Genomic DNA, 22,410 nt, shown 5'->3' on the forward strand with positions numbered 1-22,410 from the left:
AATTTCTGAGGTGTAACCTATGAACTATACATGCATTCATTGAGTGTGGCTGTGAATTGTTTTTCTACAAATATACTAATTCTGTTTTTCTTTTTCTTTTCAATCCCAGGAGGTGAATTAGTTATCCCTCTTCTTGTAGAAGACCCTTTAGCTACCCCTCCTATTGCTACTCGTGCACCTTCCATTACACTCCCCCCTACCTTTCGCCCCCTCCTCACCATTATTGAGACCACCAAAGATTCCCTGTCCATGACCTCTGAGGCGGGGTTACCTTGCTTGTCGGACCAAGGCAGCGATGGTTGTGATGATGATGGCTTGGTGATATCTGGGTATGGCTCAGGGGAAACCTTTGACTCTAACCTGCCCCCTACTGATGATGAAGATTTTTACACCACCTTCTCCTTGGTAACAGATAAGAGTCTTTCCACTTCAATCTTCGAAGGTGGCTACAAAGCACATGCGCCCAAGTGGGAATCCAAGGACTTTAGACCTAACAAAGTCTCCGAAACTAGTAGGACTACTACCACATCTTTGTCCCCTGAGCTGATCCGCTTCACAGCTTCCTCCTCGTCTGGGATGGTGCCCAAATTGCCAGCTGGCAAAATGAATAACCGTGATCTCAAACCCCAGCCTGATATAGTCTTGCTTCCGTTGCCCACTGCCTATGAGCTAGACAGCACCAAACTGAAGAGCCCACTAATTACTTCCCCCATGTTCCGTAATGTGCCCACAGCAAACCCCACGGAGCCGGGAGTCAGACGGGTTCCGGGGGCCTCAGAGGTGATCCGGGAGTCGAGCAGTACAACAGGGATGGTCGTCGGCATTGTGGCTGCTGCCGCCCTCTGCATCTTGATCCTCCTGTACGCCATGTACAAGTACAGGAACAGGGACGAGGGGTCCTATCAAGTGGACGAGACGCGGAACTACATCAGCAACTCGGCGCAGAGCAATGGCACGCTCCTCAAGGAGAAGCAGCAGAGCTCGAAGAGCGGCCACAAGAAACAGAAAAACAAGGACAAAGAGTATTATGTGTAAACACGACACCGCTAACGCTACGCGAATTTAAAACACAGGATTATTTCTATATAAATATATAAATACTTGGAAAACGAGATTTCACAGATGTCAGAACTGTTCTATGAGATGGGGTATACCATGACTATGGTGGGGAAAATCATTTTTAAAAGAACACACACAAAGATGTACCTACCTATAAGATTCAGCCATGGCTGCTTTGATTCAGTCACTGCTCGGAGACAGTTCTTTCTGCCCTGCTGTGTCATAAAGCACACACTTTGCCCTTTGGAGCGAGCAGATGGCTCCCCCCCCACTTTCGTGGACTTGGAAGCTTCCTTCTCTTTAGGACCTTTCATCCAAGGTAGAAGACTTCATGGCTTACTTGTTCCATAACTCCAAGTGAGTCTGTAATAATGTTTGTGAAGCTTGACTGTAATAATGTGTTTTTTTTTTGGTTTAATTATGTAAAAAACGAAAACAAAAAAAAAAAAGAAAAGAAAAAGTTAAAAACAAAAACAGAAACAAAAAAAACCCCACCCTTATCTGGGTCTGGCCAGTGTGTGCGTAACTTTTCAAGATCTGAGGGGAAAAAATGGCTTTTGGGTATTTGTTTAATTTTTGAGACTAACTGGACATAAGTTAAGAAGAAGAAAAAAAAAATCTCAGAAAACAGAAGAGAGACTATTGCCATATGAACTCAAAAGCTACCATGGTGTCCACTCTACATATCAGGTTGTGGCGTTTCTAGAATCTGTTGTCTATTTCCTATGCGATGCTTTGCTGAACACATAGCAAAATCATGGGATGGATGATAATATTGATTTGAAAAGCTGGTTCCTCAGGATCGAATTCCAGAATTTGCCACCCAAACCCTGAACAGATGGGGTTAGGGCTGGTTTTATCAGAGCTATTGGCTTTACTTAACAATATTGTTCCTGTCCATGAGCCCAGCCAAATTGTGGTAAAGGAGAAAGCCCCTTTCTCCTCTAAAACAGAGCCTTTCCTAGGGAAGGGGAACGGGGGTGGGCTGGATCTGTGACTGATCGAAATGCATGCAAATATAAAAGAAAAGACAATACAAGAAGTCTGTTAAAGAATCAAAACAGACAATAGGTGAGTTCAACTTGTGATGGAACCACAAAAGGTCACACAAGCCAAACATGGCATGACGGAGTGCAGAATTCATAGTTCTTTCCCCGCCCCCAACATGATAATGTTTTTCCTAGTGATTTAATTTTGCAGCCTGACATTTATGGATAACTCTATCCTTCCATTTGCTCACGTCTCCCTTCACCCATCTTTTCTAAAAATAATAAATGAATAAAGCTGCTGTGACACACAAAAAATGGAATTTAATAGTATAATATATATAAATAAATATATATACAGATATATTTATCATGGTATGTTTGATGGGATGACTGAAACAGGAAAACTGTTAAAATCTTGAAGTGGAATGAGAATGTTGTTTTAAAAGAAAATAACAAAACGACAAAAAAGTAAACCTTAAAATGTGAAGTGTGAGTTTAATTTTGTCACAGTTAACTGTGTCAAAGAGAATAAAAAATCTTCTCAGATTTTGTTTACATATTTTATTACATTTTTGCTGGTATAATTCCTTAGCCACCTGTGTACATACTGCTTTGAGAACTGTTCTTTCCTTTCTATTTGTTTATTTCAGTTTGTTTGGTTTATGTTCCAGTTGTCTTTCTTTATGAAAAGAGGAAATGATGTACAGAAAAACAATAAACTTGTTGTGTGGCCATACCTATCCCAAAAGCAAGAGACAAAGCAAGACAAATATTCACACAAAAATGAAATGTGTTCTCTGGAGGGTCAGATACATACAGTTTCTTTTGTACAGATGAAAATCAATCAGCTGTTTAGATTTAGAAATCTACTCTTGCTGGTTTTTGTAAGTTGCATGAATATTTGACTTTGAAAAAGTATCTTAAAGACGTGGGGCAAACGCAATCTAAACAATGGTAGCCTTTACTAATATGTATGGAAAGAGGTGTTCTTCATTACCTGATATTTCAATGTGTTAAGAGTTTTGGATTATTTTGTTGTCATTGAAAAAGACAGGATTATAAAGAGATATCAAAGCACGATTTAGATAACCTAAATGGCCCAACCTATATGAAGTTGATTATATCTCGATGTCTGTAAAAGATTGCTGTTCTTGGAGTCTTGAGGTCTTGTGAACTGATTTCCTGCTTTCTTTCTTTACATTTTTTATTTGAGTAAAAATACATTTATTATATTCCTTTTAGTGTAAGTTTCTATTTGGACAATTTTATGGGAACATGTGCATTCTGTACGTGAGCTTCTATCATATTGCTGTTGTTTTATGAACAGACTCTTAAGGAATTTATTTTATGATGTTGTGAAGTTACTGCTTTTTCTTTTTCCTTTTCTCTTTTATTTCACATTTGCATTTTAGTTCAAGGATATGCTTAGCAATAAAATGTTCTTCCCAAAAGCTTGTATGATGATGTATTTTTATTTTCCAAACATTTAGTAAAAGACCTTGTACTGGGGCTAAATATGTCATGTCGAATTAAAAGCCAAGTAATCTAGGACCATGTTCATGTGAAATAAAATATTATAACCAGTGACTGATACTTATATAAGCTTATCAAAAGTGACATATTTGGGGGCTAAACAATTATGTCAACTGAGGCATTATTATTTAGACTGCTATGATAAAGTAACCGGGAGAAAACACTTTTCTGAACAGGTAAGATGACAGAAGCATTGTATTCTGGAAAAAATATTGTTAGATACTATTTTTTTTAAATGTTTGGCAACGTTTAAGTATTTGCTGTAAGTTAACAACCTTACAGAACCCTGTTCATGTTTGAAACACTGCAAAGCTTTAAAGGCATTCCATCCAAGCCTCCCGCCATATTGAAATTTGTTAGAAAAGTACTAAATCCAAAGTCAAAATTTAAATGAGTGCTCAAATTTTAAAAGCTTCTTTCTAGATTTTCAGATTACAGAATTCTGCTAGCATTCATTATAGCTGGAACCTTTCTCATATCTCAGGTGTCCTCGATATGCTGGTTCCTTAAGCACATGCTTACTTTGCCAACTGGATAATCCATCATGATACTCTGCATTTTTCACCATGATCTAGAAATGTGGGTTAACTGAACACCTGTACTCTAGCCATATATTGGTTACCAATTTTTGAAGAGTTAGAATTAAAAGCAAATATAATTAACCCTGTTCCTTCAGATTTCACTGGTGGAATGGTTATGCTATTAACTGTCATGGAAATGGAAAAAAAATAAGCCTCAATGATGTCAAACTATGGAAATTTCCCTTTTTGATTCCTGCCTCAGATAATTTACATGAAGCAATCATTTATCAATGCCTATGATATGCCAGATGCTATGTTAAGTGTTTTGGTTTATGTAGTCGGTTTAATCCCTGAGTGGTAGATAGCATTTTCCTCATCTTAAAGATGAGGAAACAAAGACATGACGAGCTTAAGGACAACTTGGCTAGTACATTTCTAATCATGTTGAAAGTCAGGGGGGCTTCCCTGGTGGCGCAGTGGTTGAGAGTCCGCCTGCCGATGCAGGGGACACGGGTTCGTGCCCCGGACCGGGAAGATCCCACATGCCGCGGAGCGGCTGGGCCCGTGAGCCATGGCCGCTGAGCCTGCGCGCCTGGAGCCTGTGCTCCGCAACGGGAGAGGCCACAACAGTGAAAGGCCCGCGTACCGGAAAAAAAAAAAAAAAAGTCAGGCCTTGCTGACCTGGAGGTAAGTGGGATGTCGTGAAAAGGGTACAGGCACTGAGGCCAGACACAGCTGAGTTGGAACCCCAGCTGGACTATTCACTGTGTATGGGCAATTTCACTATGTCTCTGAGATTTTACTTCCTCATCTGAAAAATGTGACACCTCAGTGACCTTGCCTCACAATATAGTTTGGGTAAAAAAAATTGAAATAATGTGTTTTGTGATTGTTACAGAGTAGGGGCTCAACAAGGTTAGTCTCCATCACTTGAGTTCTGTACTAGTCATTTACAATAGCTGCCTTCTAGAATTGCAAATTCTACAATAAATTCTATAATAAAAAGATATGTTTAGTAATTGTTCAAGGAATGTTGCCAAGTCATGACTTGGGTTTACTAGCTAATTGATAGTAAATCAATTTATCCATTGATAATTGATAAAAACTAGTATTTTCTAAGCATATACTTTGATTGAGGGCATGACTGCAACTAGTAAACATGTGTCATTGACAACTGGTAGCATGAATCTGTCTGGCAGCATATTTTAAGCAAGTGACCAAAAGTTAGGGTAAGTAAAGAAGGTACAAATTTCAGAAAATGTTCAACTTCCAGAGAAATTCTGAGACGATGGTTAATGTGGTAGATTCATCAGGATCTAAGTGCATGTGCTCAGATACTTTGGTTAATGTCCATGAGCAGAAATAATTTATTATCTCCATGAGGGAGTATTGAGACGGTACCGTCCCTTTCCAGTGTGTTTAACTTTGGCCACAGGCTTTGGAATCAGAAAAGCTTAGTTCAAATCTTGGCTCTGAATCCTGGGTCTGTCCTTTACCAGCTGTGAAACCTTGAGTAAAGTGTGCAGTGACTCTAACTTCATCCATGAAACTGGAATGATATCGCCTCCTCTTAGTGCTATTCTGTAATTAAATGAGCTAATGTGTATACAAGTGCCTGGTTATAAGCGCAGTGGCTGGCCAATAGCCCTCAAACAGTGATGCCTAAATTGTCTTATTAATCATCTGTTGTTATCCTAGAAGAAAAGTAATACAAAATTCTTTCTTAACGTCTACAGAAGATACATATAGGAGAGCCCCAGAACAATCATATGACTTCTGTAACCTAACATCATAATTGTTTTTATTCCTCTTACAGTTGAAATCACACCGATTTATTGATTCTTTGAGTTCTCCTTGAGTTTTCCACCAGAAATGTGCCTACCCCTGTAAAGCTCTTTACCTCAATCAACTCCTTCAGTATAGAGGCCATAGAAAGTTTCAAATGATAAACTATTATTTACCTCAAAGGACAGTCTTCCATGCTTCCCAAATCATAGTTATTATTGCCTTAGACACACCTTCAAAATTCTGTATTAGCTTTCCCTCCAAAGACTTTCTAAGTGTCACTATTTAATGTGTAATCCGAGAACCACTTTAAGCATTTACTCGTTTGATAATTCAACCAACATTTACTGAACACTCATGTGCCTGCCAATCTACTATTGGCTATTGTCACTTTGTCTCAGTGAAAGCAGAAAATGGAAATGGGAATTTTAAGCCTTTTTAACTCTTGTATAGCTCCATATAGGCCCAGGTTCTCTTCCCCCATATTCAAGTTGAAGTTTGATTTTTCTCCCAAAATATCCCAAGCTGTATTTGTCCCAGTTGAAATCCTGATACTGTTTGAGATTAGTTTGATGATTAATGTATTTATTAGGCATTATTAAATGATTACTATGTCTTAAATTGAGAGGGTTAATGAGTTTATAATCTACTATTGTAATCTACTAAGGGTTGCACAATCAAGCTGTCAAAGTTCAAGTGCAAACTAAGCTCTTTGGGGGTTCAGAAGAAATAACTTATGGTAAGGTTTCACAGAGGAGGTGACATATTAGGTAAACCTTGAAAATTTGATAGGCAGAGATCAGAGCTGCATGCCATTCCAAGCAAAGTACTGAAGTGGGAGGCAGTAGGTGAAAACCATAATTTAGATGGATCACAGATTGTATAAAGTACACTAGTGGAAGATATGGCTCAGAAGGTTTTCGAAATTTGTCAGTGAAAGGGAAGAGAGAGACGAGAGAATGTCTTGAGAAGTTCTCAAGGTCAAGGGTTAATTTGTCATTGAGCGAAGAGGACACAGGAGGAGAAAGGCAACAACTGATACACTCTCAGAGAGGATGAAAGATTATTGGAGTGATCAAGTTTCCAGATAGAGGTGTTACTCTGAACAGAGAGGGGGTAAGCTGTTCTTCCAATAGAGCAATGAAGGAGAAAATGGAATCAGAAACTGACATATTGCGGTGGAGGTGACAGAATATGGGACAGCTATAGTCAGAGAACCTCAGTATTCTAGATAAATCAAAGGCAAAGTTGTGTACCTAATAGTGAAGCTGTGAGCACGTGGCAGGAGTCTGTTGACAACCTGTTAGGTAGGCAGCTAATGAAAGTGTTTGTTAGAAGTTGGCTGTCTTTATCTGGCATTAATAGCAATACTTTAATGCAGATGTAGAGAATGGGCTTGAGAACATGGGGAGGGGGAAGGGTAAGCTGGGGCTAAGTGAGAGAGTGGCATGGACATATATACACTACCAAATGTAAAACCGATAGCTAGTGGGAAGCAGCCACATAGCACAGGGAGATCAACTCGGTGCTTTGTGACCACCTAGAGGGGTGGGATAGGGAGGGTGGGAGGGAGACGCAAGAGGGAGGAGATATGGGGATATATGTATATGTATGGCTGATTCACTTTGTTATAAAGCAGAAACTAACACACCATTGTAGAGCAATTATATTCCAATAAAAATGTTTAAAAAATAGCAATACTTTATATTTTTGCAACATTTCTTTTATATTTCATGACTTGAAATCCAATCTCGTGGTTCCAAAGTTAGAACTCTTTCAATTATGTAATGGTGACTCTAGAGAAACAAGTCATTTTATACTTCTTCTTCAGAGCATTTGGAGCTAAGGAAGAGCATGAGAAGATGTTGTGTTAGTCTACTCAGGGTGCCATAACAAAATGCCATAGGTTGGGTGGCTTAAACAACAGAAGTTTTTTTTCCCACAGTTCTGGAGGCTGGAAGTCCCAGATCAAGATCCGGCAGGACTCCTTTTTTGGTGAGGACCTTCTTCCTGGTTTACAGATGACCACCTTCTCACCCTGTACTCATATGACCTTTCTTCTGTGCATGTGCAAGAAAGAAAGTCTCTCTTCCTCTTCATGTAAGGCCACAGTCTTAGCAGATCATGTCCCCACCCTTAGGACCTCATTTAACTTTACCTCCTAAAGATCCTATCTCCAAATACAGTCACACTGGGGGGTTAGAACTTCGGCATATTAATTTGGGGGGTGGCAGACACAATTCAGTCCACCATAGATGTACCTGGTGTTGGGAATTGGTAAGGTGAAAATTTTCAAGGCTCAAAGGAGTCAAGGAATCCAGAAGAAACTCTAGCCTTGTTGATGTGAGTACATGTGCTAGGTAGAAGAGCAAATAAATCCAAGAGAGACTAAACAGAGCAGAATAGGATCGTAGGAATAGGGACCAGGATTTGAAAGCAGTGTTAGGGTTGTATGAGAGGCCCTAGAAGACAGGAACAGCTAAAGGGAAGCCAGAGGCAAATTTGGAAATATATTAAATGAATAATGTGAGCTTCAAGAGACTATGTTTAGGTACATGGGTTCTGGAGTCAGAATGCGATGGCATGCATTCTGGTGCTGTAACTTTGGATAAATTACTCAGTCTACATAAGGCTCAGGTTTCGTTCCTATAAAAGGAAATTATAATATTACCTATTGTGTAGGTTTGTCAGGAAAGGTTCAATAAAATAATGCATGGGAAAATGCTTAACCTATACCTGACACATAATAAACCTTAATAGAAGTTGATCATTGTTACAATTTGGCCTCCTTATCTCACTCAGGCAGATCAAAGATAGCTGCTACTTGCATGGCTAGCCAGCATCAGAAACTGCATAAATATATGGCTTAGGCAATCACTCTATTTTCTACTTCTTTCCTTTGCCAAGAAAATATAAAGTGCAGTTGCTTGCTCATTGGCAAAGTTTCCCCTTTACTACCACTAAAGTTCTCTGCGTCCAGGGTCCAGCTTGGATTATGCCCAGGGAAGGCTCACATCCTGAGATTTTCACTCCTCGCGTGGGTTTCTAGTCCTTGGATTTCCTGTGACAGTTGGTCAATTAAACACCAGGAAGCCAAGAGGTCTTCAGAGAACCTTTGGCCCCTTTAGTGATACGCATTATTTTTTTTAATATTTTATTTTATCATGAACGCTTAACGTGAGATTTACCCTCTAATCGACAAGTATAAAATTTCAGTTAAGAAGAATAAGTTCTAGAGATATGCTGTACAACATTGAACCTACAGTCAACAATACTGTGTTGTACATGTAAAAGTTCATGATCTTTCTTAAGCTCTAAATTTGTTCAGTTAATCACCTTGAACAGAATTTGAATCTTTCTATATATACACATAAAGCATAAGATCACAAATTCAAGAAAAATTAAAATTTTTCTAAATAAATTTGAACTTTTTCCCTCACTTTAATCCAGTAGCACAATTTATTAATTGTATTCCAATGGGTCAATGAACACTGATAAATGTAGTAATTAACTGCACCTGGTCCATCAGCAAAATGATATCCTAGTCACACAGACCTTCATCTCCAAAGCAGAAAGGACCACGGTCCCCTCTTCCATGCCAGGGATCTCTGTGTACTTTGGGTTTGTTTTTAATTTGACTTTATACTGTGAACATTTTCAAATATTTTCAAAAGTAAAGAGACTAGTATAACAAAACCCCCATTTATTCATTGTCTAATTTCAAGAATTATTAGTATTTTGCTATTCTTGTTTTATCTATGCCCACCTCTCCATGAAAGAAGGTCCTTTAATACCACACAATGTTAAGAAACACAAAAGAAGCATTAAAAGAATAGTTTTTGTTGGGTCTCTTGACCTGAGTCTTATTCTTGTTCAATGTGTTTCAGAATAACTAAACCTAACACTCTTTCCAATGGGCAATTAATGGCATGATTCCAGTTCTTTAGTCAATGACAACATGAAAGACGAGATTAACAGCTAAGTAGACGTTTCACCATTTAATGAGATTGCCTGAAAACTGAAAGGATTTTTCAGCTTGTACGTATTTCAATTCAACTGTGTTCGATCACTTTTTGAAATGAATAGAGAAGTCTATAGATTATACACAGCTGCTTAATCTTTTGTAAAATGTGACATCTTGGACTAGAATCCATGTTCTCCTTCAAGGGAATGGTAAGGGAGACTACTACTTATTTGCACCTGTGGAAGCTAAGAACTTCTCAGTTTTACCTCTAGAAATGTGATCACAAATCTGCTAGCATTTTCCCCTAGGATTATATTCATGTATTTGCAATAACTGTACACTGAATTTGCCTGAGTCTACATAGAATAGATAGTTCATTAAGCACGTTCTCAAGTTATGTTATCACTGCTCCACTGTCGGTTGAAAATCATGATTTTCTCTTCTTTGCTCTCACTCACTGCAGTTTTTGGCCTAGAATTTTCATCATAAAAGTATTATGAGAGAGAGAGAGAACGTTATTTATAGACAATTTGATAGTCTTCTTTTCCATCGAAAAGTCAAAATAAGTGTTAGGGAAAATGGATAGAACCACCACAAACTCTTGCTTCTTGGTTTCATGGGGAGAATGAAACCAAGAATGAAGAGTAGAAGAGTAGGTTTCAACAAGTAAACCACTTTCCTGTTTCTACTCTGTGCTCAGCCGTTTGCCTATTTATTTAATTAAAAAAAAATTTTTTTGCGGCAGTTGGGGGAACCCAGCAGACCACACATAAATATTCTTCTTAAAACAAACAAACAATAAAGGTTGTCTAGGTTTGCAAGGAAGGACAATCAGGCAGGGTGAGAAGTGGAGTGCAAGGTAGTTTAAATTAAGGGTAGCATTAAAACTGCAAAACTAAAATTTCTTTAGTATTATGGTGTAGTTTTCGATGTTAATACATACTCAGGAAAATGTGCTTATGTGCACGCATGGGCATGAGTAACCAGATCTGGGTTTTTGTTTGTTTGTTTGGGATTTTTTTTTGCAAAATGCTTTACTGTTTCCATTTGGCCCAAGGCTTGGGAGAGGGCTCCAGGGCGGTTACAAAGCTGCCTAGGGGCCGCAGAGAGAGGCTTCAGGCAGATGCCCTGATACCATCGGGGCTTCTCAAAGGCCGCTGGGCTTCGGCTCCTAGTCGTGCTTGAAGTTGAGCCTTTGGAAGAGATACTCGCCCAGCCCAGCCTGGGGACCAGCCAGCCTGCGGAGGTTAGCCAGGTGGTCAAAGTCTTCTTGATGAGTTTCAGCTCCTCCTCCAGGAAGCGGCTCTCCAGGAAGTCACAGAGGTGGGGGTCTGCCTGCGCAGAACCCAGGACATGCCGGTCCACGAGGGCCTGATTCAGGTTCTTCTCCATGAGAATGGTGGCTTCCCTCGTGTCCTGGGTCTTACCCACTCATCTTGGGACGCCTTCTGCTCGTCCTGGAAGAGGGCGTGGCTGCCTCGCTGGTTTTGCATTTTCAAGAGACGCTAGGCACCCTCACGCTTCTCTTCGGCCAATTCACAGAAAACGTGGTCCACGCCTTCCAAAGCCACATCGTCGCGGTGGAAATAGAAGCCCAGAGAGAGGTAGGTGGAGGAGGCCCGCAGATGCATGTTGACCTTGGTGGAATAATTCCGACGAATCTAGGAGCTCATGGTTTATTGGTAATACGGAGCTAGGCTCAAAAAATGGTGTTGGCTAGTCTGGGTGACCAAGGATAGCTGAGTGGCAGATTCCTAAGTTTGCGAAGGAAAAAAGGTTGGAGGGTGGTCAGAGGATGGAGCAAGGGGCGTCGCTGGGTCTGTTTCATCCGAACTCTGTTGAAGCAAGAGACAGATCTGCAGGACTGCTGAGCACCCTGCCCAGACCTGTTTTGATGTGCAGTTTGAAGTGGGAAAACTAGGATAGCTGTTCCTTATAAACCAAACAAGGAGGGAAATGTGGGCAAGAGGAGGAGAGCAGAAGTAGAAGAGCTGCTCCTAAATTCCTGTGGTTTGTAATTGCTTAGAAGATAGGTCCAGAATTAGAGCATCTAAACAGTTAAGTCTCTCCCTCCTCTTTCCTTCTCCCCCTCTCCCACCCAACCTCTCCATTCCAGAAATAGTGTCAGATGTTGACGAATAAGCTCTGAGTTTACACACACACACATAGCCTGCGCTCTTTTGTAAAAAAGGAAAAAAATAGATACTTTTATGGTAATTGCAAAATGCTTTAACCACTGTGCTGGTCTTTTGTGATGGTCTTTATGTATCTTTATCTCTTTTCTCTTTTAAATTTAAAGCTTCCTTAAACAGTTATATTATAAACATCATTTCCTTAACATATATTATGAAGACATAAGTCACTTCTCTGTGTAGTTGGACAGGCCTTTCTTGACTTCCTCACCTGGCAGGTGCAAGCTGCAATTTGATAAGATCTATATGCACTGGGGCAGTAGATTTTTTGGTTTTTGTTTGATGAATCCTAATTTTTTCTAGCTTTATTTAGGTATAGCTGGCATATAATATTGTGTAAGTTTAAAGTGTGTGAAGTGCTGATTTGATACATGTATATATTGTATGTGTATTGTATACATGTGTGTGTATATTACCACAAGTTTAGTTAACATGTTCACCACTTCACATGACTTTTTTTGTGTGTGACGTTTAAGATTTACATTCTTAACAGCTTTCAAGAATACAATACAGTATTGTTAACTAGAGTCACCATGTTGTTGGTTAGAGCTCCAGAACATATTCATCATAGAACTTGAAGTTTGTACCTTTTTACCAACATCTCCCCTTTCCCGCGGCCACTCCACCCCTGGCAACTACCAGTCTGCTCTCTGCTTCTCTGAGTTCTGCTTTTTCATATTAGACGTGTAAGTGAGATCATACAACATTTGTCTTTCTCTGTCTGACTTAGTTCACTTAGCAAAAGGCCCTTGAGTTTCATCCATGTGTTGCAAATAGCAGAATTTTCTTCTTTTTATGGCTGAATAATATTTCATTGTGTGTGTTTCTATATTATATATTATAGATGTATTATATATATATCACATTTCCTTTATCTGTTCATCTGTCAAAGGACATTTATATTGTTTCCATGGCTTGGCTATTATGCGTAATGCTGTAACGAACGTGAAGGTACAGATGCCTATTTAGGATGGTGATTTCATTTCCTTTGGGTATATATCCAGAAGTGGGGTTGCTGGTTCATACCATAGTTCTATTTTTAATTTTTGGAGGAACCCCATACTGTTTTCCATAGTGGCTGCAACAATTTACATTCCCACCGACACAAGGGTTCCCTTAGTTTCACATTCCCGCCAACACTTATCTCTTGTCTTTTTGATAATTGCCATTTTAACAGATGTAAAGTGGTAGCTCGAGGTGCTTTTGGTTTGCATTTCCCTGATAATTAATGACATTGAGTGCCTTTTCATATACTTATATTTGTATGTCTTCTTTGGAAAAATGTCTATTCGTGTTTTTTGCCCATTTTTTAATCATATTATTTGTTTTCTTGCTATTGACTTGTAAAGAGTTCCTTATATATTTTGGATATTAGCCCCTTAAAAGAGATATAGTTTGCAAATATTTTCTCCCATACAGTAGGCTGGCTTTTCATTTTGTTGAATTTTTCTTTTGCAGTGCAGAAATTTTTGTTTGATGTAGTTCTTCTTAACTTTTGCTTTTGTTGCTTATGCTTTTGGTGTTACAGCCAAAATACATTTCCAAGACCAATGTCAAAGAGCTTTTTCTCTTTGTTTTCTCCTAGGAGTTTTACACTTTTAGGTCTTATGTTTAAGTATGCAATCCATTTCAAGTTAATTTTGTTAGTGATAAAAACAGGGGTCCAAATTCATTGTTTTGCATTTGAATATCTAGTTTTCCCAAAACCATTTATTGAAGAGACTATCCTTTCCCCATTGGGTATTCTTAGCTTCCTTGTCAAATACTAGTTGAATGTATACATGTAGGTTTATTTCTGGGCTCTCAATCCTGTCCCATTGGTATATGTGTCTACTTTTATGCCAGTACCATACTGTTTTGATTATTATAATTTTATATTCAATAACTTTATATTACAATGTAATATAGTTTGAAATCACGAAGTATGATGCCTTCAGCTTTGTTTTCTCTGAAGATTGCTTGGCTATTCAAGGTCTTTGTGGTTCCATATGAATTTTAGGATCATATTCTCTATTTCTGTGAAAAATAACATGGGAATTTTGATAGGGATTGCATTGAATCTCTACATGGCTTTGGGTAGTACAGACATTTTAACAATATTAAACTCTTCCAATTCATGAACATGGGATAACTTCCCTTTTATCTGTGTCTTTTTCAATTTATTTCATCAGTATCTTATGGTTTTCAGTGTACAGGTCTTTCACTATCTTGGTTAAATGTGTTTCTAAGTATTTTATTCTTTTTCTTTTGTTTTTTTTTTTTTTTGGCTGCATTGGGTCTTCACTGCTGTGTGCGGGCTTTCTCTAGTTGCCGTGAGTGGGGGCTACTCTTCGTTGAGGTGCACAGGCTTCTTATTGCGGTGGCTTCTCTTGTTGCAGAGCATGGACTCTAGGCATGTGGGCTTCAGTAGTTGTGGCACGCAGGCTCAGTATTTATGGCTCGTGGGCTCTAGAGCACAGGCTCAGAGTTGTGGCACACAGGCTTAGTTGCTCCAGGGCATGTGGGATCTTCCTGGACCAGGGCTCAAACCTGTGTCCCCTGCATTGGCAGGCAGATTCTTAATCACTGCACCACCAAGGAAGCCCAGTATTTTATTCTTTCTGATGCTATTATGAATGGGATTATTTTTCTTTGTTTCTTTTACAGATAGCTTATTGTTAATGTATAGAAACAGAACTGACTTTTGTATGTTGATTTTGTTACCTGAAACATTACTGACTTCGTTCATTCTAACATTTTTCCATTGGAGTCTTTAGGGTTTTCCATATATAAGACCACATTATCTGCAAACAGAGATAATTTTACTTTCTTTCTGATTGGATTCTTTTTATTTCTTTTCCTTGCCTATTTGTTCTGTCTCGGACTTCCAGTACTATGTTGAATAGGAATGGTGAGAGTGGGCACATTCGTCTTGTTCCTGATCTTAGAGGAAATGCTTTTAAACTTTCACTATTGAGTATGAAGTTAACTGAGTTTGTCATATATGCTGAGGTACCTCCCTTCTCTACCTACTTTGTTGAGAGCTTTTATCATAATGATAGAGAATTTTGTCAAATGCTTTTTCTGCATCTATTGAGATGATCATAGGATTTTTATCTCTCATTCTATTAATGTGATATATCACATTTGTTGATTTGCATATGCTGAACTATCCCTGCATCCTAGGGATAAATCCTACTTGATCATGGTGTATGATCCTTTCAATATGCTATTGAATTTGGTTTGCTAGTATTTTGTTGAGGATTTTTGCATCTATGCTCATCAGGGATTAGGCTGTAGTTTTCTTTTCTTGTAGTATCCTCAGCTGGCTTTGGTATCAGTATAATGCTGGTTTTTGATTACTAATTCAATCTCATTTCTCATTATTGGTTTGTTCAGATTTTCTATTTCTTCCTGATTCAGTCTTGGTAGGTTGTATGTTTTTAGGAATTTATCCATTTCTTCTAGGTTGTCCAATTTTTTGGCATATAATCGTTTATAGTAGGCTCATATGATCCCTTGCATTTCTGTGGTATCAGTTGTAACATCTCTTCCTTATAATATTTTTGAGTCATCTCTCTTTTCTCATGGTAAATCTAGCTAAAGATCTGTCAACTTTATCTTTTCAAATAACCAACTATTAGTTTTGCTGATGCTTTCTATTGTTCTCTATTTCTGCTCTGATCTTTGTTATTTCCTTTCTTCTTTTAACTTTGGGCTTAGTTTGTTTTTCTGCTTCCTTAAGGTGTAAAGTTAGATTGCTTATTTGAGATCTTTCTTTTTTCTTAATACATTTATCACTATAAATTTTCTTCTTAGAACCACTTTGCTGCAGCCCATACATTTTCAAATGTTGTATTTCCATTTTTGTTTGTTTCAACATATTTTTGTATTTCCCTTTTAATTTTTTCTTTGATCCATTAGTTGCTCAGGAGTGTGATGTTTAATTTCTACATATTTGTGAATTTTCCAGTTTTCCTACTTATTAATTTCTAGTTTCATATTATTGTAGTTGGAAAAGATATTTGACATGATTTCAATATTTTTAAACTTCCAAAGACTTGTTTTGTGAATGTAAGATCTGTCACTGGAGAATGTTCTGCATGTGCATGAGAAGCATGGGTTTTCTGCTGCTGTTGGATGTAATGTTTTGTATAGGTCTGTTAGGTCCATTTGGTCTAAATGATAGTTCAAGTCCAATGTTCCCTTATGGATTTTCTGTCTGGATGATTTATTTATTGAAGTGCATTATTAAAGTCCCCTACTACTATTGTATTGTTGTCTCTTTTCCCCTTCAGATCTGTTCATGTTTGTTCAGTATATTTAGGTGGTCCAATGTTGGGTTAATGTTTATAATTGTTACATCTTCTTGATGAATTGACCCCTTTATCATTATATAATGACCATCTTTATCTCCTGTGACAGTTTTTGGCTAAAAGTCTATTTTGTCTGATATAAGTCGCTACCTCTTCTTTCTTTTGGTTTCCATTTACATGGAATAACTTTTTCTATCCCTTCACTTTGAGCCTATGTGTATCCTTAAAGCTGATGTGAATTTCATGTAGGCAGCATGTAGTTGGGTCTTGTTTTTTTTTTTTTAAATGCATTCAGCCACTCTTTACCTTTTGATTGGAGATTTTAATCCATTTATACTTAAAGTAATCATTAATAGGTAAGGACTTACTATTGCCATCTTATTGTTTTCTTGCTATTTGGAGTTCCTGTAGTTCTTTTCTTCCTCTCTTGCTGTCTTCTTTTGTAAGTTGATAATTTTCCATAATGGCATGCTTTGATTCACTTCTGTTTATTTTTTGTGTATATACTGTAGTTTTTTTGCATTGTGGTTACTATTAAGGTTACATAAAACATCTTATGAATATAAAAGTCTATTTTAAGCTGATAACAACTTAACTTTAATCCCATACAAAAACTCTACCTTTTTAATACCCTCCATTTCATGTTTTTGTTCTCATGATTTACACCTTTTTACATTGTGCATCTATTAATAAATTATTTAAGCTATAGTTGTTTTTAATACTTTTGTCCTTTAACCTTTATACCAGAGTTAAGTGATTACCACACCACCATATTACAGTATTGAAGCATTCAAATTTTACTATATATTTGTCTTACCAATGTGTTTTATATTTTCATATGGTTTCATGTTAGTGTCCCTATATTTCAGCTTGAAGAACTCCCTTCAGCATTTCTTGTAAGGCAGGTCTCTTGGTGATGAACTCCTTTAGCTTTTGTTTATCTGGGAAAGTCTTTTCCTCCATTCATTTCTGAAGGACAACTTTGCCAGGTAAAGTATTCTTGGTTGGCACTTTTTTCTTTCAGAATTTTGAACATACCACCCTACTTTCTCCTGGCCTGCAAAGTTTCTGCTGAGAAAGCGATTGATGGACTTATGATTGTTCCCTTGTATGTGAGGAATTTTTTTTTCTCTTGGTGCTTTTAAAATTCTCTCTGGCTTTGCTTTTAGATAGTTTTTTTATAATGTGTCTTGGAGAAAATATTTTTGAGTTGAAATTTGTTGGGGGGACCTATGCGTTTCATGAACCTACCTAGATGCCCAAATCTCTCATCAGATTTGGGAAGTTCTTAACCATTATTTCTTTAAATAAGCTTTCTGCTCCTTTCTCTCTCTGTTCTCCTTCTGAGACACCAATAGTGTGTAGATTTTTCTTTTAATGGTTCTTATAATTCATATAGGCTTTCATTCTTTTTTCTACTCTGACTGGATAATTTCACATGCTCTGTCTTCAGGTTCACACATTCTTTCTTCTGCTTGGCCAAGTTTAATATTGAAACTTTCTATTTCATTCTTCAGTCTTTGTGTCTAGGATTTCAATTTTTTTTTTGATGCTTTCTGTTTCTTTGTTGAACTCTCACTTGGCTCATGCATTGCTTTCCTAATTTTGTCTAGTTGCCTATCTCTGTTTTCTTGTAGCTTACTGAATTTCTTTAAAAGGATTATTCTGAGTTATTTGTCAAATAGTTCATAGATCTCCATTACTTTAGGGTCAGTTATTAGAACTCTATTAGTTTCCTTTGGTGGCATCATGTGTACCTGATCCTTCTTGATCATGCTTACTTGCATTATTATCTGCATATTTAAAGAAACAATTTCCTCCTCCAGCCTGTCTCAGCAGATGGGTGGTGTTGCTGACTTCCTTCCCTACCCTGGTGGGACATAGGATGTGCTGCAGAGCTTCTTTATGTCTCTGGCCAGCCTTCCTAGTTAGGTAGGGCTGGAGCATATCCTTGGCAGTTGGGCAGGGCCAGTGACTTGCTCCCCTATCCAGGCTCAGCCTGTAGATATGCTGTGAAGTTGCCTGGCATCTCCGGCCAGATTTCCTGGTTTGCCAAGGCTGAAAGCTATGCTTAGTAGTTGGCCTGGGCCACTGTCTTGCTTCCCTGTTCATGTCGGTCTCTAGAGTATGCTTTCTGGATAAAATAAACTGCCAGCTGTGGACCCAATCCAGGCAGACCTGGCAACTGACCTCCCTGGACAGATGGGGCCACGAATTCAGCTCTGCAGAAGAGCAGACCCACGGGTTGGGATCTGCACTTGGGCACTACCAGCAGCAGTAATGTGATCTTCCAAGATCCACAAGCACATTGCTGTGAGGCCCACCCCATTTCTTCTCCAGCTGATTTTTCCCACTGGTAAATGTAAGGCAGTACCTAAGTGTGCCTCCCTGAAAGTATCCCAGAATGCTGGAGACACTGATGTCCATCTTGAGTTCTCCTCTTCCTGGCGGAGAAATGATACATCCAGAGAGACCGCTTCAGTGTGGTGCTGCATCCGCTTGGGGGAAGGGTCTTGCAGTCAGAGTGAAGCCACTTCTTTTACCCTTCCAATGTGTTTTATTTCTCTTTCTGTGGTCCAGTGGGGTGCTTTAATCTCACCCCTGAGTTTTGAGATCTTCACAAAGGTGTGTTGTCTATGGCTAGTTCCTAGTTGCTCTTTCTATGAAGGAGACTGAAGTTGAGAATCACCTACTTTGTCTCTTACTGACATCACTCTGGGCAACAGGTTTTCTGTTTTTTTATATTTTAATTAATTATTTACTTATTTTTGGCTACATTGGGTCTTTGTTGCTACATGCAGGCTTTCTCTAGTTGCGACGAGCAGGGTCTACTCTTCGTTGTAGTGCGTGGGCTTCTCATTGTGGTGGCTTCTATTGTTGCAGAGCATGGGCTCTAGGCGCACGGGCTTCAGTAGTTGCAGCATGCAGGCTCAGTAGTTGCACTACACAGGCCCTAGAGCACACAGGCTTCAGTAGTTGCGGCTCATGGGCTCAGTAGTTGTGGCACGCAGGCTCAGTATTTATGGCTCGTGGGCTCTAGAGCACAGGCTCAGTAGTTGTGGTGTACAGGCTTAGTTGCTGTGCGGCATGTGGGATCTTCCTGGACCAGGGATCGAACCTGTGTCCCCTGAACTGGCAGATGGATTTTTAACCACTGTGCCACGAGGGAAGTCCCTGCAGTAATTTTTATAATTAGACAGGTTGATGTTATGTTGCAATAGCTGCCAAGTGTGTGTTATTAAGAACACTGGGTATAGATACGTTAATGGGCTGTGGGGAAATAAAAGGAAGTTGGACCACTCCTTAATCATAGTTAACATTGAAAACAGAAATTCTTATATTTTAAAATCCAAGGATCTTACAGGTCAGCGTTGACATGTGACTTTGATATTTCCATCACATAAATCTGTTGAGATGAGACTGTTGATCTATTGAAGTCAACTTTGTTAATCTCTGAAAATGAGATTCCAGAAAGCCATACCCTTACCAAAAAGCCCTCTACAGGTACACACACAAGGGAAAGTTTCCACAGCTCAAGCCAGTCAAACAATGCTCAGATGAAAGAGTGGTCTCCGGTTCCCCAGCCAGTGGGCATTCAAGTATTGGCTTTGGCAGGCAGGTGCTGGATGACACACAGAAGGAGCCCTAAGGGGCTGTTTCCCCTTACACCACTTCAAAGAAGTTTGGATTTTCAATTTATTTTTTAAAAGCAGATACACAGTAAACATCGAAATGTGAGTTTTATGCTAAATACATTTTGGTTTCACAGCAGTTATCTCTTGCTGCCAGAATAGCCCTAAGGATTAAGACGGTTTATTGGGATCAAATGTCTAGGAGATTTATTATAGTGCAGACTATTTACTCATTCCCATTAAAATGCCAATTATGCTTATTTCTTTGCCTCTCTCTCTTCCACCTCCTGTCTTCCCTCTTCCATAACCCATATTCTATTATGTTATTTTCCTGCTTTAAAATGAATCTACTTGGATTTTTATCCTTTATCAAAATTGAGTCCTTGCAAACTCTCTGACTTTATGGAGTCCAGGGAGTGGCAATGGCGTGTGATGTAGGTCATTAAGGTCTTGGGAGCTCTGAGTCCCTGGTTAGCAACACAGAGCAATAAAAAAAAGTATTTTCAGGGACCATATCTGATGACTGGAGAGAAGGATGTACATTTGGAATAATATGTTGTGAAGAATCACAAACACCCTAGCTATAGTCATCTACAATTTAAAGACATGTAAGAGCAAAGATAATTTGCTGTCAGGTATTTACTTTACTTGGATAATGAGGAAGATTACCTATTTTATAGCCAAATTCTATGTAAAACATTCAACAAGACAGATGAGTTTATATACAATATGTCAGCTCTCAAGAATAGACATGAGACATCAGAAAACATGATGACTTAACTAAGAAAGTTACAGCCCAGGAAATACTTCTACAGGACCTGATAATGCATCCACATTACAAGAAAGCCAATCCGTGAGTCCATTAGGCTGTGTTTGATATACAGAGGCAAATGTTTGCTATACCCCGATAAATTCATCTCGAATGCTCAGTGACTATTACAGTGCCTGGCATGGAAGAGATCTCCAGTGAGCTTCTGTGGAAGGAACAATTGAATATTGCTAACCTGCTACTCATGGGGTGTGCAAATACATTGCTATCATTTTCCTTTTTTTTTTCTGGTGTTAGGCTTAGAAAGATCTAGACCAGCTGTTGTCAAATTCAGCATGTATGAGAATCACCTGGAGAGCTCTTTACAACACAGGCTGCTGGGCTCCACCAGAATCAGACTTTCTGATTCAAGAGGTCTAGGGTAAGGTCTGAGAAGTTGCATTTCTAACATACAAAGGTGATGCTGTGCTGCTGGTGCATTTTGAGAACCATGTTGCCTATAAAGTGATGAAAGGACAATTATACACTTGAGGGCAAAGAAGTGCTCAACTCTGCTAATTTCAAAAAGCATGATTTGTAGCTATTGGCCACACTTGGAGCAGTTACTGTCTGCTGCTAAGGTTTCCATTACAGGTGCAAGGAGAAAAGTTTCTCACTCTTGCTTTCTGTCTGCCTGATTGAGGCAGCCAAGATTGAATAGGGGAACATAGGAGAAAAACATGGTATAACAGTAAAAAAACATGAAGAGAACTTTTGCAACTCAGAAATGACCTTGTAAACAGTGAAGACCTGTTTTACTCCAAAGAAGAATCTAAAATTTGACTTTACATGAGAAGAATTGGAAAATCGTTTCTCTACACTCTCACCTTCTGGTTGAGTCTACTTTTTCAAGCTTAAAGTTTAAAACTAATTAAATTAAAAGCCAAAAGTAAAAAGCATTACTTGAAGTCTTTAGTTGCCTGATAGCTCAGGTGCCTTCCAACTTGAAAATTCTTTGAGTCTCTGGTCAATTATTTGAATCCCTATTGATATGGCAGAGAAGGAAGCTGATTTATTATAGGCAAAAGATAACATAAAAAATAAAATGACTACTGCAAATTGAGGCTTTGTTAGGCTCTCTGCTAAACTTTGTAGGTATTATCTCATTTATTCCTAATAACAATCCTTTGAGATCAGCACCGTTTCTCTCCCTGTGTCACAGCTGAGAAAAATCAGGCTAAGAGAGTTTAAGTGACTTGTCCAAGGTCACACTTCCAGTAGGTTGTGGAATCAAAACTTGATCCTTTCCCAATACACAAGAATTTAAAATATGTAAGTGAAGTTCCAAATAGGACATGGTAGAAGAACCAGTACTAACAGCAATATTAACAGTGCCAACTGTAATGATAGCAATTAGAGTATTAGTACTAAAGAGCACTACCATATAGGTATTACTATCCTCATTTTATGTTTGAGAGAACTTGGAAAAGTTAAGCAATCTTCCTGAGGTTATATAGCTTGGCAAGATATGAACTAAAGTCTAAGGATTCTAAAGCTCACGTTGTTTATACACCACCACCAAACCCTAATATCAAGCAGTACCCTTCCTCGACCCTTTAATGGCAATCCACATATGAAATACAAACTATTACATTAATGTAACTAGAAGGTTCCACAAAATAAAAATTCACT

At 38.6% G+C, this 22,410-nt stretch overlaps 1 protein-coding gene and 1 pseudogene across 12 annotated transcripts in view; one reads left to right on the forward strand and one right to left on the reverse strand.

Annotated features, from left to right (window-relative positions):
• The window catches only part of NRXN3 (neurexin 3), a 1,701,263-nt gene extending 1,697,764 nt beyond the window's left edge, over positions 1–3,499 (forward strand). For 5 of the 12 annotated variants that reach the window (XM_033415828.2, XM_049705304.1, XM_033415911.2 and 2 more), the window contains one exon: positions 734–3,499. In XM_033415828.2, the coding sequence (XP_033271719.1) occupies positions 734–1,035 (302 nt within the window). In that variant the 3' untranslated portion in view covers positions 1,036–3,499. Of the gene's footprint in view, positions 1–109 lie in introns of all 12 variants that reach the window. The other 7 variants (XM_049705303.1, XM_033415250.2, XM_033415656.2 and 4 more) reach the window with 3 other exon arrangements.
• Positions 3,500–11,022: 7,523 nt separating this feature from the next.
• LOC101275799 (ferritin light chain-like) lies at positions 11,023–18,833 on the reverse strand (annotated as a pseudogene).
• Between the last annotated feature and the right edge of the window lie 3,577 nt (positions 18,834–22,410).

This window comes from Orcinus orca, chromosome 2 (assembly GCF_937001465.1).
Source record: "Orcinus orca chromosome 2, mOrcOrc1.1, whole genome shotgun sequence".
NCBI lineage: Eukaryota > Metazoa > Chordata > Mammalia > Artiodactyla > Delphinidae > Orcinus > Orcinus orca.